Source organism: Psammomys obesus, unplaced genomic scaffold, assembly GCF_907164565.1.
Source record: "Psammomys obesus unplaced genomic scaffold, mPsaObe1.curated_primary_1811, whole genome shotgun sequence".
NCBI lineage: Eukaryota > Metazoa > Chordata > Mammalia > Rodentia > Muridae > Psammomys > Psammomys obesus.
Genome location: NW_026585504.1, coordinates 22,049,131 through 22,065,832, shown reverse-complemented (window position 1 = coordinate 22,065,832; position 16,702 = coordinate 22,049,131). Strand labels below are relative to the sequence as shown.

General features: G+C 42.2%; 1 protein-coding gene across 1 annotated transcript; it reads left to right on the top strand.

Moving 5' to 3' along the window:
* Nucleotides 1-3,101: 3,101 nt before the first annotated feature.
* LOC129672550 (transmembrane and coiled-coil domain-containing protein 5B) lies at nt 3,102-13,497 on the top strand. Its single transcript, XM_055602420.1, has 11 exons — nt 3,102-3,136; nt 3,825-3,974; nt 4,234-4,351; nt 4,666-4,716; nt 5,637-5,705; nt 6,723-6,779; nt 7,277-7,336; nt 7,817-7,881; nt 11,854-11,929; nt 12,452-12,495; nt 13,299-13,497. Exons 1-11 carry the CDS (start codon nt 3,102-3,104, stop codon nt 13,495-13,497), a joined length of 924 nt encoding a protein of 307 aa, XP_055458395.1.
* The last annotated feature ends 3,205 nt before the right edge of the window (nt 13,498-16,702 follow it).

Genomic DNA, 16,702 nt, shown 5'->3' with positions numbered 1-16,702 from the left:
AGAATCTAGACAGATAAACTGAAACAAAGGAGGATGTGACAAAGGATAGTTGATGAAGACCTGGCCTGGAGGAATTTCCTCTGGTGATGGATACAAAAGAGACTATCGATATGGTGGGAAAGTTTAGGTTCTTTATAACAATGACAGTTGCTATAATTATAATTTAGTAAGTATTTATGTCATGTCAGGTGCCATGACACATCCCTTTTGACCTCATACTAATATTATGGAGTATACACACACACGCATCATCTCCATTTTGTAAATTTGAAAACCAAAGCTTGGTTGGGTCTAGTAACCTGCTCCTGTCCTTTCACCTGGAAATTAGAGGAACAGGCATCCAAAGCCAGTTTGATCTGATTCCCATTACACTAAACCCTACTGTCCCTCTCATATCCTTATTTATTATCTATAATAAGGCCTATACCATATCTGTCTATATCCAAATCACCTATACCTATATTTAGAACAAGATGTTTAATGGGAAAATAAATTAATATTCAGGACCATGTGAAATGGGATAGGAGAATAAAACTAAAGGAAAGAGAGCAAACCAAAGGAAACATATGGGCCCTAATATTCAGTACAGCAACAAACGTTTAGAGTTTCAAATGTGGCTTTGAGCGTCTTTGTGTCAAAGGGAAATACATTCTTACACAAAGTATATATTATTTCTTTGTGTTGATGAGCTAATAGTGATTCATTATGGAAGGTTTCACAGCGAGGGAAAATTCTTAGTGTCCTGAAGGAAAAGAAGATGCAGTTTGGAGGAAAGAGTATTTTCATACCAGCTCGTCAACCAGTGGTGCCTAGGGGGTGTGGCTGTCTAGTGAGGACCCTGCCATGGCACACTATCCAAGATAAACATGCCCTGATGGGGCTCTACAGGTGAGTCTGTCTCAGGTGTGTGGGAAGGAGAAGAGGCCAAATAATTCTGTTCTTCTGCTTTAGATAACAGAAGTAATGTAAGACATTTATTCCTGCACTTATTAAAATATCCTTGCCATGTTGAATTCTGTTTGAACAGAACCCCGGAGCACACCTAGGCAGGGGCAGAAAGATGAATGATTAAAAGGCATTCAAATACCCATGGCATAACTGTACAATGAAAACCAGATGAAAAAATATTTTAAAAATGCCAAAATAGGAGAACAGAGTCGAGGGCTTAATTCTGCTGGGACTGGTTGTTGGCATTTGGGAACATGTGCCCACAGCAGTATGAAAGCTGAGTGGAGACTGGGTGATAAGATTACAGCAGATGTCTCTGCTTGGGAGGCACATTCCTGGAGCAGTGGTGTCAAAGACCTTTCCAAGGACTGGAGACCACTACAATTTGTTTCTAATAGGTTTGGTTTAGATGTTTGTTTACAGGAGCATGTCTCACTTATATCCTATTGATAGTTCTACAAGTCTGTATCCTGGCTTATCTACTCAGTATAGATGCTCAGCGTGCTAGGATGCTCAGCTGGGTGACATTCGAAGGTTAAACTCGTCTTACTCTCCCAGTGACTTAAGGCCTCAAAAGATGAGGGAATCTAAAGAGTGAGCAGTAGAGTTGGGTCTCTGGACCTAACAGTCCTCTTTTCTCTCTTCTGTTTCAACTTCTCATCTTCTCATATTCCTGCCACCTTCAAAACATCTTACCTTTCTTTCCCAGTGACCTAGAGGGCCAGTTTTGGATGTGGGGTGGATAAGTTTTATAGCTCCAAAAGCACCATGTGGTAGAACTCAAAGCTCAGACACCCTTAGGATTCTTTTGGCCTTCACTCTGACTTTCCTACCTTATACCCTCTGGATAACTCAATGGAGGTGCACACTTTGTCATTAACAGCAATAACTTGTGACGGTGCCACACAAAGACCATGGAAGAGAAATGAGAGTGATAATAACCACTGCTGGGTCTAGAGATTTGGGATGTTAACATGTTCAATAGACAGCTAGCCAGCAAGTTCTAGGGAAGAACATTCTTGTCACTGGGATTATACGTGCATGCAGCCATGCCCTACAGACGGCTACTGCCTCAGGAGATGTTTTGGCTTTGCCCAGTTTGTTCTTCAGGACCTATTCATGTTTCATAAATGCCCTGAAGCTCTGGGCTCTCCCACTTTGCTACTGAGATGACAAGACGATGTCACTATCCCACTATGACATGCTGCCCCACCCAGCCAGAGTAAACAGTCCAGTTATATGTGGGGACTCAGTCAGCAAGGCAACCCCTTGAGTGACAGTTCTATCATATAGCTGGAAAGTAAACCTTTTTGGAACAGAAGAAATCTTTGTTGGAAAAAGAAAGTTGTGTTTTAAAAGGTATTAGCACAGTTTGAGGTTTCTTGTGGGTAAAGAGACTTCTGGAAGAAAAGGAAACTGTAGCAGAAATTATTAAAGAAAAGCAGGTAGGGGATGAGCTTCAAAAGGTATTAAAATGAAGAGCTTTAAAGTAGAAGGTGAAATATGAAAGGAGGATAGCATTTTGGTATTCTGACTTTCTAAGACTTGGCTCTGAACTTTAGTGCTGTTGTGGTGGTTATGAAATAGCAGCCTTTGGTTTCCTCCAAAACGTAATGCCTCTGTCTTTTTCCCAGTAGTGGTATCGTGTTGCTGCAGCTACTGTTTCAGGATCAACTCAGCTTTTACTCTCTAGAGCTTGGTGACAAATCAAAGAGTAATAGGCTAATAGAAATTAGATAGCCAATTTCTTGGCTCTTTGTTGTTGCTTTGTTTGGGGGGGGTCCCTGAAGGTTTGAGCTGAAAAGAAAATATTTTTGTATTTGTCAGTAGACATACATGTTTCTATCACATGTCCTTTTACATTTTACCAACTAGAGTAAGTGCAAACAAGAAAGGAAAAGGATCGAAGGAGATGAAATTTTAAAGATTTTTTAATTGCAATGTGATTGGTTCTGAGATCCCCAAATCAAGTTTTAAAATGTTGGGTTTGGATCTGGTAAAGTGAGAACATACAAAAGGTTTTATCCTAACCCTGTTTTATCTGAAAAGTGTTTCACTTTTGCCATCTCCTTTCTGGGTAGTGACATGCTGAATGGATGGGAAGTCCTTCGTTTTCATAACAGATGTCTGTATTCACATCTAGGAAGCCAACGATGGAAGACGTTGAACAGAACCCATTGGATGATGGGTAAGTAATCCAACAACAGGGAACCAGAAAAAAAAAATTACTGCTCTAGAAGTTTCCAACGATTCAGACCACAGTTGTGCAGATGCTCTCTCATTAAGCCTGAGAATCTTGAAAGAAATTTCAGTTTTATTTTCCCTTCTTTCATCACACTGCCATGGTGGGACTTTACAAAAGTTATCCTGTTACCCAGACCATTCATTGACTTGGTTTAGGGGAATGATCCATCTCCCTCCCTCCTTCCCACAAAGATCCATCCCCCTCTCTCCTTCCCACAAAGCCTAGGATTCTGACAGACCTAGACAGAAAATTCCCAAGTTTGTGACAAAGTACTTAAATTTCTTTCATTTTCCAGCTAAATGCCTTGTAGGTATTGCTTAGATTCAATATTCTCCTTATGAAATCTTGGAAGTGAACAAGTTAGAATACAATTGTTCATATAAAAAGATGGTTTTCCCTTCGAATGCAAAAGATTTGCATCTTAGTATCATTTATAATATTTGAAATTAAAATGAGTCTGACATACGTTTACTTTAGGAGAAATATTGGAGATGTTGGTTTATCCTGGGAAAATAAGTCAAACCTATTAGTCTCCAACAGGAACCTGGAAAGTGGGTGAGAACTCAGGAATGTCTTCTTAGGATTGTGGTGTTCTGTGCTGAGTTTAGTCATGAAGACATTTTTCCTGCAGGCATGAGGTAACAGAAATATCAACTTTAGAAGCCATAAAACAGAATCTCAGATACCTGAATGCAGACCTTGAAAAAGATCTACAGAAGCTGGATGAGGCCAATCAGATTCTTCTCAGAAGGATTCAAAAGAAAGAAGAATCTATAAAAAGGTCAGTGAAACAGAATAGAGGGAAGCAAGGATGGAATGGGGTGGGTTCACTGGTGGAAAGCTCAGCGTGTTATTTAAATCCTGAAATGTGAACTGCGATGCCCTCAGAAGGCTTTGGTACAGATCTTTGGGCTCTATTTCTTCATTTAGTTGACATTCTGCTGCAACTCTCACTCCAGATCTCCAAGATATTGGTGGTGTGATTTTGGTGACAGCTTCCTTTGGACTGAGCCACACCTGAACGACTTTATGTTTTTCAGTCTTGAAAGAGATATTGCCCTGTCCGTAGGAAGAGCCCCAGAGAGGGATGACTTCAATGAGATCATAATAATGAAGGAGAGTGCCCTGAAGGAGCTGGAGCTGGAGACAGCAAAGCTGGTGAGAAGACTTCTAAAAGAGACCCTAGGATGCCTTCTGCAGGCATCACTCCATTGTCTCCCCAGAGGCGCCACATATGTTCCTTACCTTGTGGCTATAGAAGTAACCGCTGCTTGGGGCAGTGCTGTGACAATGAGGCACTAGGCATGGGGACAAGACCTTGACTCTGTCCTACGTCCCCCATGTAAGACCTGGGTGCATTTTTCTGAACTGACAATCTCGTCCCTACATATTACATATTACGTCAGTGGCCTGGGTGAGGCAGAAGGTTGAGAGCAGAATCTGGTTGTCTTTTGGATTCTTTCTTCCTACAGGAGAAAAAGAACAAGAACCTAAGCAGGAATGTGATGGAACTCCAGAAGAAGGTAAGGAGACACCACAGGTTGTAAGGTGCCCCATTTCCTACAACATTGTCTTTACAAAAAAAAGGCTGCTAGAATGGGCAATAGACATAAGAGGTGAGCTTGGGGGATATTCAGAATTACACACACACACACACACACACACACACACACACACACATACATATATCTTTATCAATTATATGTAACCACATAAAAAAATTGATTATATGCTACAAACAAATGAGATTTTTTTTCACACACTAAATTCTATCCTTGAAATATGACTGATTTCTAAATAATCTTCCTAAACTCTCTACTCAGAAAAACAAGGAGAAGGCAGTAAAATCTCTGTCCCCCATCACCTTCAGAGTCTTCAAACAGACACCAAGCTAGTATTTGTCCCCTGGTCACAACAGGGTATGAGAAGAAAGCTGAACTATAACGTGAACAAAGGCTCCCACTGATTCCCCAACTCCCTACTGCTATGCCCATTCTCCTCTCTTCGTTATGGATCTGTGATGGTCATAGGCACAGAAAAGGATATCCACTAGTGCAGAAAACCTTACATACTCTTACAGAAAACCTGAGTCCTGTTTCTGGTACCCAGGCCTGGTAGTTCGCAATCACCTCTATTTCAAGCTCCAAGGATTTGAAACCATTTTCTGGGTGCCAAAGACAGTTGTGCTCACATGTATATACCTACACACACACACACACACACACACACACACACACACTTTAAATAAATATGATTCTTAAAATAACAATAAGAAGAGGCTGTCCACTCAGTCTGGACTGAAGCAACTTCCACAAGGGTCAAATAGACATATGTCAGTAACTGAATTAGTAACCGCAATTGTTCTACTAGCTAAGACTCCAGCCTAACCTTTAGCTCATCTGTTTGCCTTGGTGAGTTCACAGTTTCTGGAATGGTATTTCAGATTTCAAGAGGACTTAAGAGTGCTGGCCCTGAACCAGAAACCCTGAAGAAGAAAATGGCAGAATTGAAGGTAAGAAGAGCAAACTGGAAAATTTGGGGGACGCATGTCCTAGGTTCTGGAAGGTTTTCATGACTTCTCCTAGGCATGATGCTAGGTGTGTCCTTTTATGCAGTGAGACAATGTCCTTTACTCCTCTGGGGCCATCCTAACACTGCTGTGCACATTAGAAACAGCAGAGATTACATTGCCTTCAGATGGAGGGACTGGCTCGAAAGCCTCGTCAGTTAATGAAACACACTCCAAACAGTTATTGGGGTCTTCCCTAGAGAACTTTATATCTCAATGAGGACACACAAATACAGACATCAAAGAGGAAAGGAAATGCTAATTATCATGGTTATATAAGGATATATCAATGAACTTATATGGTTCGCGAAGCTGCGGCTCATAGAGTAAATTTTATTTTCAAATTTCATTTTTTTTTCTTTTTCCTCTACTAGAAAGTAAAGCAACTGACAATATTACTGACTATATATGTCAGCAAGCCAGTGCCTAGAACACAGAAGATGTCCAACAAATACCTATTGAGAGAGCAAATGAAATGGACTCAAATTGTGTGCAAACAGGTTGGGAGGCTCTCTGTAATTTTAGGGGACAAGTGTGGCATTTGGCTGAACCTACCATCAAAAGGCCCCTTTTCTGCTTTTCTCTGAACCAGTTGGATGGCTTCTGTGACCCACATGTGATTTAGAGAGAGTGCCTGAACCATCCTGAATGAGGGGGAGAAAAAGGCTGGTGGTCATTAGTAGGAGGAAGGAGAATGGCCTGGATTCACAGGAGAGCCAGCATACCAAGGCTTAAACGTCAGCTCTGCCATTCTGACATTTGGTTGAGTTATGTACATAACTTCTCTGTGCCTTTGTTTCCTCCTCTGCAAAACAGGGATCATGGCTGTATCCTCCCTTAATTATCATTTGGGATAATTGCATGATGCATGATGGCCGCCCTGAGTTTGCTTTCTGCTGGCCTGAGTTTTCCTTGCACAAGGGAATGCTACTCATTTTCTGCTATTACTATCTTCCCTAGGTGAAACTACAAAATTCAACTGAGTCCTGTGCACAACAAGAGAAGGAAATAGCCAAGGTTAGATTAAACCAGTGCCTTTTCCACTAAGAATCTACGTAGGACATAAATAGGGGGAAAAGTTGAGGCTCTTCAGAAAGGTTTTCAGGCATGGGAGGGATGGAGCAGAAAAATCTGGCAAGTGAATTTCTGATTCACAGGCAGATGGAAAAAAAAAAAAAACACTTTCATATTACTGGCCTTAGCATTTTAGAAACACACACTTTCCCCAAATACCCTGTAGAATCCCAAATCCAATGGTGCTTATTGCATTTCCTCCTGTTTTCTGGAGAGACACAGCGTCACGTGGGTGAAGTTTCTCCACATCCCCCACTCAAAATTTGTCCCTATGCCTGAATGATGAGCTCTACACTTTGGGAAGTGGCTGTTTCCCTTCAAGTAAGGAGTTGCTAGGTAACTGGCCACGTGTCCAATGGACTAGGCAGGTTCCCGGGGAAGCAGCCAAAACTTGGTACAGGGTGGAACTCATGTGGTTTGTGGTTTTCCTCTTTTTCTAGATGGAGAGTGACTACCAATCTGTCTATCAGCTCTGTGAAGACCAGGCCCACTACATAAAGGTAGAATATTACTGAGGAAAGTCAGAATGGAGGCAGATGTCCCCAAGCCAGGAGAAAGCTGCTTTCATCTGCCATGGGGAAATGCCTTTCATTCAACGGAATGGCCAACAAATGTGAATGTTCCAAACAGTGTGCTGGACCCTGGTCATACACTGTTTTCCTCAACCCATTTGTCTAGCAATTCTGAGGTGCTCTGAGGAGGACATGGGAGCTTCAGGTAGCTCTGCTGCATGCTGGGGGAACTCAGTCCAGCTCAGGGCTGTGATTTGAGTACAAGCAAGGTCTAGAAGAGGAACCTGTGTTTTCCTATGCCCATCCTGTCATTATAACCTCTGATTTTTTTATTATAACACCCCCTACTTTGTACACCCTGTTGTGTGAAGTCTATGGAATGTTAGTTCATTTTAGCGGGATATTCCTATTAGTGACTTTGAAATAAAGACCAAAATTCTTATTTATGATGCCCTCCATCATGGGAAGAAATATCAAGACATTCTGAGGGAGATGAAGAAGGAACAAGAAGTGATGCTGCTTGAGAAAGAAATGTAAGTTTGGAAACACCCCCCCACACACACACACACACACACTGGTGGCTTGCAGTGCCTGTCCCAGGCAGTCCCTGGGGGACAGAGCATTCCTGAGAACAATTGCTGTCACTGAGTGAAGGACGTAGAGCAGGTCCTTTCTGGCAACCTCTGTTCATGCTCCAGACCAAACACTCATCCGAAGAGCAGATACTACTGCTCTTCCCAGTAACTGGGACCTGAGATCTCTTTACAATGCTCTCTTCATATATCCTTAGTTGAGCACAGTGTCCCCAACTGACTCAAACTATGTTCAGAAGGAAAAACCATAGTGAAGAGATACCTACATGCAAGGTACAAATGACTGGCATCTGTATGTGTCACAACCTTTCCCAGGACATTGACATATGGATGATCAGAGAGCTGTAGATATATTTCTCAGGACTTGAAACTTTGTTGTTGTGATTGTTGTGTACGCTCTTTAATTGTATCACATATGATACAATATGCACAGGCTGCACACATCTTCACTTCATAACTGTTAACTTTTTCCGTGTATCCACATATAGAATATAATAAGCCCCAGAAGTCTCATTTAACCCTTTATCCTGTCAAATATCCCTTGCAAAAATAACCACTAGTATGATCTTTGTAAAACTCTATCCTCAATTTTTCCATAAGTTCAATCCATAGTCTCTTATGTTGGGTTTTCACCGAGTTTTATCTCTACTACATCATGTGATTTGCTCTTTACAATATTCCGTGTATGAACTATCACTGAGTTTTATCATATTAAAATCTGCTATACAATGTACTCATGTATGCCTTTTGATGGATGTACTCTTCCATTTTTGAAGGGTCATTGGGTACACACACCTTTGTTGTACTAGATGAAACAATTGTCTGCAGTCTATAGCCTGTTTTTACAGGTTCTGTTTTCTGTAGAGTTAATCTATGTCTCTGTCCTTTTACCTATATGGAACTATTTTAATTATTCTAACTTTATAGTTAACCTTGATACATGGTGGATATTATCTGCGAGTGTATTGTTCTTAAGATTGTTTTGGCTATTTTTGGACTCATGAATTGTTTTGGCTATTTTTGGACTCATGAATTTCAATACAAATATTTTATATCAGTCTTTCAATTGCTACCAAAATAATAAAAATTTAAGGAGATTTTTATTACAATTAGTAGAGTATGTAAATAAAGTTTGGAAGTTAATCAATGTTCCAACTTGGTCCATCCATTTATTTAGATCCTTTTTATTATTAATTACACTTTATTCACTTTGTATCCCCCATAAGCCCCACCCTCCTCCCTCCTCCCCTCCCAGCCCCACCCTCCCACACCCTTCTTCACGCATGCCCCTCCCCAAGTCCACTGATAGGGGAAGTCCTCCTCTCCTTCTTTCTGATCTTAGTCTATCAGATCTCATCAGGAGTGGCTGCATTGTCATCTTCTGTGGTAAGGCTGCTGGTAAGGCTGCTCCCCCCTCAGAGGGAGGTGATCAAAGAGCAGGCCAATCAGATTATGTCAGAGGCAGTCTCTGTTCCCATTACTATGTAACCCTCTTGGACACTAAACTGCCATGGGCTACATCTGTGCAGGGGTTCTAGGTTATCTCCATGCATGGTACTTGGTTGGAGTATGAGTCTCTGGGAAGACCCCTGTGTTCAAATTTCTTGTTCTGTTGCTCTCTTTGTGGAGTTCTTGTCCTCCAGATCTTACTATTTCCCACTTCTTACATAAGATTCCATGTACTCTGCCCAACAGTTGGCCATAAGTCTGCATCTGCTTTGATAGTCTGCAGGGCAGAGCCTTTCAGAGGCCCTCCATGGCAATTTATTTAGATCCTTTTTAACTCTTCTATAGTGTATTGTTATTCTATGGAGTATCCTTGTACATCTTTAATCATACTGATAGGTTTTGATATTGTAAATGTTATGTTCTTTTGATTTTAGGGTTGCTGGTTACTACTGTATATGAATACATAGGTTTCTATGTACTGTATTGTATCCATTGACCTTGCTTTTGCTGTTTGTTGTTGTTGTTGTTTTTGAGTCTCGAGTTACCCAGAGAGGTAACTAGGAGTCAGCTCCCACATTGACAGGGAAGCCCACTTAAGTATTTACTTTGAATTGAACTCCAGACTCTGCCTCCTCACCTTCTGCTTGGACTCTGTTTTCCTGTACTGAGAGTTGGCACATGTTTGTGAAGGAAAGCCTAGGTAAACATGGAGCCTCCCGTGTGTGCTTCACTTGACTCAGGGGCATGTGTCCTTTTGACCCATGACTCATGACTGCTCATGACTGTTATAGCTACTTTTGGAAGTAGCTTGGTCTGACACAAACTACTTTACCATGGAAGAGCTAGGAGCCTATGCCAATTCTCTCTTTACATGTTTATTGATTACTATAAAAGTAAATATCCATGAAAATGCTGGATACACTTACTGGATCAATTCTGTAACAGGAAACAACTCTCTAAATAAAACAGATACTCTAACAGTGACCAGAAGGCTTGGAAAGAATAAAAGCAGGCAGATGTTAGAGAAGAGGTGGCGATTGGGAGAGGAGAATGACAGGAAGTTATTTTTCCCAATGTTATACCTTCTGGCCTGAGAGGTCAGGCCAAACCCATTGTGTGTATTTTATGTATGGAGCAGTTAAAACATGGAGGAAAAATTTAGAATTTAGGCCACTAGAATGAAAGACAGCCAGACTGGGAAGTTTCAGGATGTCATTCTGATGTTAGATTAGAGCCACATAGTCCATCTCTGCTGGCTGTTCATGTGCCAGTGGGATTTTACAACCTCAGTGGGGATGTTCACAGACAGCCCTGGGCATTTGAAAGTCAGCCGGAGATTTAGGCTCAGTTTAGGCACACATTCTCTTTCTCTTAAGAAGGAAATGTGTGCTGGCTAGCTTTTATGTCATCTTGACACATGATAGAGTCCTTAGAGAGGAAGGAACCTCAACTGAGAACATGTCTCCATGATGTCGGGATGTAGGGAAACCTATAGGGCTTTTTCTTAATTAGTGATTGGAGGAGGATGGTCCAGCCCATTGTGGGTGGTGACATCCTTGGGCTGGCAGTCCTGGGTTCTGTAAGAAAGGGGCTGTCTCTGGCATGAACTCAGTGGCTGGCTCTCTGATCACCTTGCCCTGGGGGGCAGCCTTGCCAGACCACAGAGGAAGACAGTCCTGATGAGATCTGATAGACTAGGGTCAGATAGAAGGGGAGGAGGACCTTCCCTATCAGTGGACTAGGGGAGCGGCATAGGTGGAGAAGAGAGAGGGAGGGTTGGACTGGGAAGAGACAAATGAGGGGGCCACAGCTGGGATACAAAGTGAATAAGTTATAATAAATAATATTTTTTTAAAAGAAAGGAGATTGAGAGAGCCAAGGGGAGCAAGCCAGTAAGCACCCCTTTCACAGCCTCTGCATTAGTTCCTGCCTCCAGGTTCCTGCCCTATTTGAGTTCTTGTCCTGACTTCCTTTAGTGATGTGGAAGTGTAAGCCAAATAAACCCTTTCTTCCCCAAGTCATGGTGTTGTATCAGAGCGATAGTAACTCTGGCTAGGAAAGAATGGGACTGGGATACAGCTCAGTGGCAGAGCATTTGCCTAGAACATGTAAGGTCCTCAGTTCATTTCTCACCATCAAAAAGGGGGAAGGATCCATAAGACAGGGAGGCAGAAGCTGGAGGCTCTTGGGAGAAAAAGGGAATCAAGTGGGGAGGTTAGAGGCAGTTGACAAGAAGGCAGTTAAAAGGGTAATAAATTAAAACAAAGTATACTAACTTACATGTAAGAAAGGCCATAATGAAACCCATTGGAAGTAACTGAAAATAAATCAGTCATGTTTCCCAACATCTTTGTGTGCTGAGAAGCTATGAATTTCAACCAAGCCACAGGTGTTTCTTGACTTAGGAAAGCGCTTGTCAGCAGGATAACTGGCTCTTATCTTCCTTGTTGTTTGCATATCCAGGTCCAAAGCCCAGAAGGACTCTTCCCAAGTGGTGAGACCTGGCTCAACTCTGGTCGAGACCATTCAAAGCAACATGGTGAGTGTGCCTGCCTACAGTTGGACTTTTCTTCCAGGGCTGTCTCTCTCACTCTCCCTCCTCTGTTTTTTGTTTGTTTGTTTGTTTGTTTGTTGTTTTAATTCTGGGGATATGGGATGGAGAGATGGCTCAGAGGCTCTTAAGCACTTAGGTGCTCTTCCAACGGTCCTGAGAACAATTCTCAGCAACCACATGGTGGCTCATAACCATCCAAGATGAGATCTAGTGTCCTTTTCTGGTTGAGCAGGCATACATGCAGGCAGAATACTGTATACACAATATATATATATATATATATATATATTTTTTTTTTTTTTTAAATTCTGGGGCTAGGAAGAAAGGTTCTTTTGCCTGGCACCACACCATGACATTGGGGAGGTGAGGGCAAAGGGAAGGCAGAGCCAGGATACAAAGCTGGATGACCTAACTGCAAAGTCTCTTCTTGCAGCCGCCCCACCGCACTTCTTACATTTCATTGAGGTTCTGGTCACCCCTAGTTTTCATGTTCCTTACTTTCCACAGGAAAAGAACATCATTAAGAAACAGAAGAAGAAGTTTTTGCTTAGGTAAGTGGCAGAATCATGCTCCTGACCTAGTTGGTACAAGCCACATTCGCTGTGCTATTTGACTGGATACAGGCCAAAAGAATGAGCATTAGCATCAGAGAGATACATCATGCAGCCTCGGAGTTCTCCGAACTCTTCCTTTCTTTCTGTGTACAGAGTTAGGACGGCAAGCTTACACGGTCTAAGTAGCTGAAGGAAATAGTGTCCACTTCCGAGAAACTCAGGATGGAAGTCATAGGTTACATTTCAGTTCCTCTTACGTTCCCACTGCGTTGCTCCCTTTCAGTTTTGTAGGTTCTGCATCCAAACCTTTGCTACATTCTTGGAAAAAGAGGACAGGGTACACTAACTTCTTTTGTTGTCTTACCGTAGGCTAAGAATCTACAGGGGGAGAAAAGTCACTTTAATTCTGTCTTTTCTTTTTCAATGTTTTGGAATAAGGAGAGTTATCTTCATTTTCTAGAATTGCTTGCTGTAGGAGACATGAAAGGCACCACTGGCCATCAGGCTTGCAGTGTGAGCATCTTAAACTTTTACTGTTAACCTCCGAAAGGCCTGCCCCATATGTAGTGCCCAGACAGTCATCTATTCTATTGGAAAACTTGCATGTCATGAAGGCAATGTTCAATGCTTGACCACTAAACCATGGCTTTTCTGTGTTCTCCTGTCATCTGCATTCACCATCTCCACCCCCATCTCCTAAGCACCCCAAACGCTTTGCCAAAAAGAAAGCAATTCACCAGCCATTTGCTATTTCATATCCCATTTGCTTGTTTAAGCTAATGATGAATTGCTCTTCACAGGCACTTCCGATACCTTTTCTTCGTGATTATGATCGTCATTCGGCTACTGGGCTATATGTTTTTCCACCTGCAGTATATAAACCCCGACCTTCTCGTGGACACCCTGCCCGTGCTCATGAGCAGAAGCAGCTTGAAGTGGCTAAGGGACTTACTGTTTCCATTCCTCACTCTAGAGGTGGAAGATGTGCTACCCCACTAGTACGGGGTGACCTGCCAGGCCTCACATTGCACCCCAATGGAGGGGCTGTGGCTGTTGGCCCTGCGCTGGTGGTGTGGGCCAGGAAGAAACTGAAAGCTTGTGACTCGGAGCTTCTATGTGACAGCTGAGCTTTATATTTCATTCTCTCTTGGAGTGTCTCTCTGTCAAATACAGCATGGATTTTTACCAGAGTTCACTGAATTGGTCTGTGTGTCCTGGGGCCTTCTACATAGTCGTAAGTTCCCTGTTCTGTTGAGAGGAAACAAAAATAAAAACTCCCCCTGGGGCTTCCATTTTCTGCTTCATTTTATTAAAGGAAAAAAGATCATGTGTTCATTTGTTAGCTCCTGTCATTTAGGGGGAGGCATGCATGAAGGCATCCATGGGACTAGATATAAGACTGAAAGTCATATTAATAACATTTTCTCCCTATAGTTTTTTGTGCTTTATAGTATGTCTTTAAAATGTGACATAATACAAAAGTGACATATGTAATTACTAATTATTAAATGAGAAGAAATTAAAGTTCAAGTGTTAAATAATTAAGTATAAAATTTAGAAAATATTACTAGATACAGCCAAATAAAAAGTTGTACCTTTAAATATTGCTAAGCCAAGATTTTTGATTATCATCAAATTCTACCTTCTAACTTCTCCCAACTAGAGAGACCACCTTTCTCACCTTCTACCAAAAGCCTTCTTTGGGTTTCCTGTAGAAGCCAGCCTTCGAAGTTCTGGTGTCATTCCTAAGTGAATTGACCTTGAGACAGGTGTCCTCCTTATTTCTCACCACAACCACACAGACCTTATCACAGGGGGGTTACAGAACAGGACTTAGTAAAAAGACTAAATGGCTACTTTTCCAGCACATCTGGAGGTTGTCAACTGAAACCATGAGGCTAGGACCTCGCATTATAAAAGTCCTTACTTTCAGCAGCCCTGACAAAGTGCTGATGTGACAGTAAGGAGTTGAGGGCAGACACAGTGGAAACACGAGGTCACCTGTCCAGCTGGTGACATCTCCATACTCACAGAAGCTGCCCTGGGAGAGGAGCTTTATTTTTTGGCATTATCTTTCAGCACATTCCACGTGTTCTTGCCTTCTGGGGGAGTTTCCTATTTTGGAGCTCATTCTTGATAGAGATTTTAACAGTTTTGTTCAACAACGCTGGAGCAGAGGCAGCACTCTGTTTTGGCTGCAGGCATGATCTTATCTCCGGTTTTCTTTCTGGGGGCGTCTAAGAACGTAGAATAATCTCTGAAGATGGCACCTACAAAATAAAAAATAAATTAAAAAAAAATAAGACAACGATCAATAGCATCCTCTAGTGGCCAAATGATGTAAAAACACTTCCACTGGCTTCGTCCAATCAATCAGATGGCATTCCTGGATAATTCTTTCTCAGTGTTCTAATAATTTCAAAGGGTCTTCATTCACTCACTCACCCAGTCAATCACTCTAAAAGCGTTCATTGGACAACATCATTGGTCTAGCCAGCATCCTAGATATTAGCATGATAGTGTTGAGCATAACAGACCAAACTCTGCTCAAATCATAGCTGGTAAGCAAACACACTTGGATATACAAATATCAGGTGATGTTGAGTGACATAACCACGTTAGGCAGTCGGGGGGCAAGGACTGAGACGGAGAGGTCAGTTTTTGCTGACCAGAGGTGTTGAACACTAGAAATGCTCAGACCACAGCTACAAAAAGAAGCTAGAGCTTCTCACGTGGAAGGTTCACCTCTTGTTTACAGATTGTAGTACATACTGTGGATGTATACATTTTTTTCTCTGCCCCTTTCAGTTTTCTCTTCTTTCTATCCGTGTGTGTGTGAGAGAGAGAGAAAGGGAGAGAGAGTACATGTACACATGTGTATGTGTGTGGAGGCCAGAGGTTGATGTTCAGTGTCTTCTTCAATTGCCTTCCTCTTAATTAAATATTTTTCTTTATTTTAATTTTATATGTATGGATTCTTTGATGCCTGCACATCTGTGCATCATGTCCATGCAGTACCTGTGGTGGCCAGAAGAGGGCATCGGATCTCTTGGGACTGGAGTTAGAGGAGGTTGTTAGCTGCCCAGTCAAAGCTCTTAATTGCTGAGCCATCTCTCCAGCAACTCCGCCATATTTTTTGAAACATGGCCTCTCACTGAACCTGAAGCTCACCAACTGTACTAGACACATTGTCCTGCCAGCCCAGATATCTTCCTGTCTCTGTCTCCACCCCCAGCATTAATATCATAGGCATGATAGCCTGTCCCCGAACCAGGCTTTTTATGCTAGCTTGGGGGGGGGGGGTGTATTCAAGTCCTCATCCCTGCATGGCATGGACTGTATCAACTGAGCCATCTCCCCATCACCTTGACTGTGTTAATTTTAATAGGCATATGGGTACCAGATGTGATAATGGATGCACAAAGTGTCAGGAAGTCTACAGGCAGCATCTGTAACAGGTTAACCTGCAGCGAGATGTTGGCAGAAGGAAATGAATTGCTGATAGCCGAAGCAGAACTCCGTGCTTATCTTCACAGCTTCTCTAAGTCTTGCCCAGTTCCCCAAAGTCCTGTGAAGGCAACGCAAGGCCCATGACAGCTGCCTGGCCACACAGTGAACTAGCTGCAGGAAGGGACCAATAAGTTGCAGAATGACTGGTTGTAAGTGAAGATCACCTGGCTGTTCTCCGAGGCACTCGTCTATTCTTCAGGGTGACGCTGAGAAATGACCTGGATAAAAGGGAACCAGAACTTTGCGTTCTTGGCAGACAAAACAAGAACATACAAGGATGCTCAAAGGCCATGACCTACCTCAGCCAGAAAACACAATGGCTGGCAGAATGTTGATATTTCAACAAATGTTAGCCATAGCTTTTGAGCCTGCCAGTATTCATGGCTAAGTAACATACTATGTGAAATTCAAGGGAGATGAATGGAAGACTCAAAGAGCCAGGGACAAGGGTGTACATACATAAGACATTTGCTATTAGCCTCCAGCGTAACAATAACATTGGAGTGGTGGGGTTATTGAAGATTAAATACAAACAACAATAAAATAATAACAAGAACTGAAGGGCTGAATATATCTTTTATATAAAATCACTCTTGATAGTAGTGGGACGTGGGAGGGCGTGTGTGTGTGTGTGTGTGTGTGTGTGTGATGTTAAAGCAGAGCACTTGACATGCCTGAGCCTGCTTGCTATCAA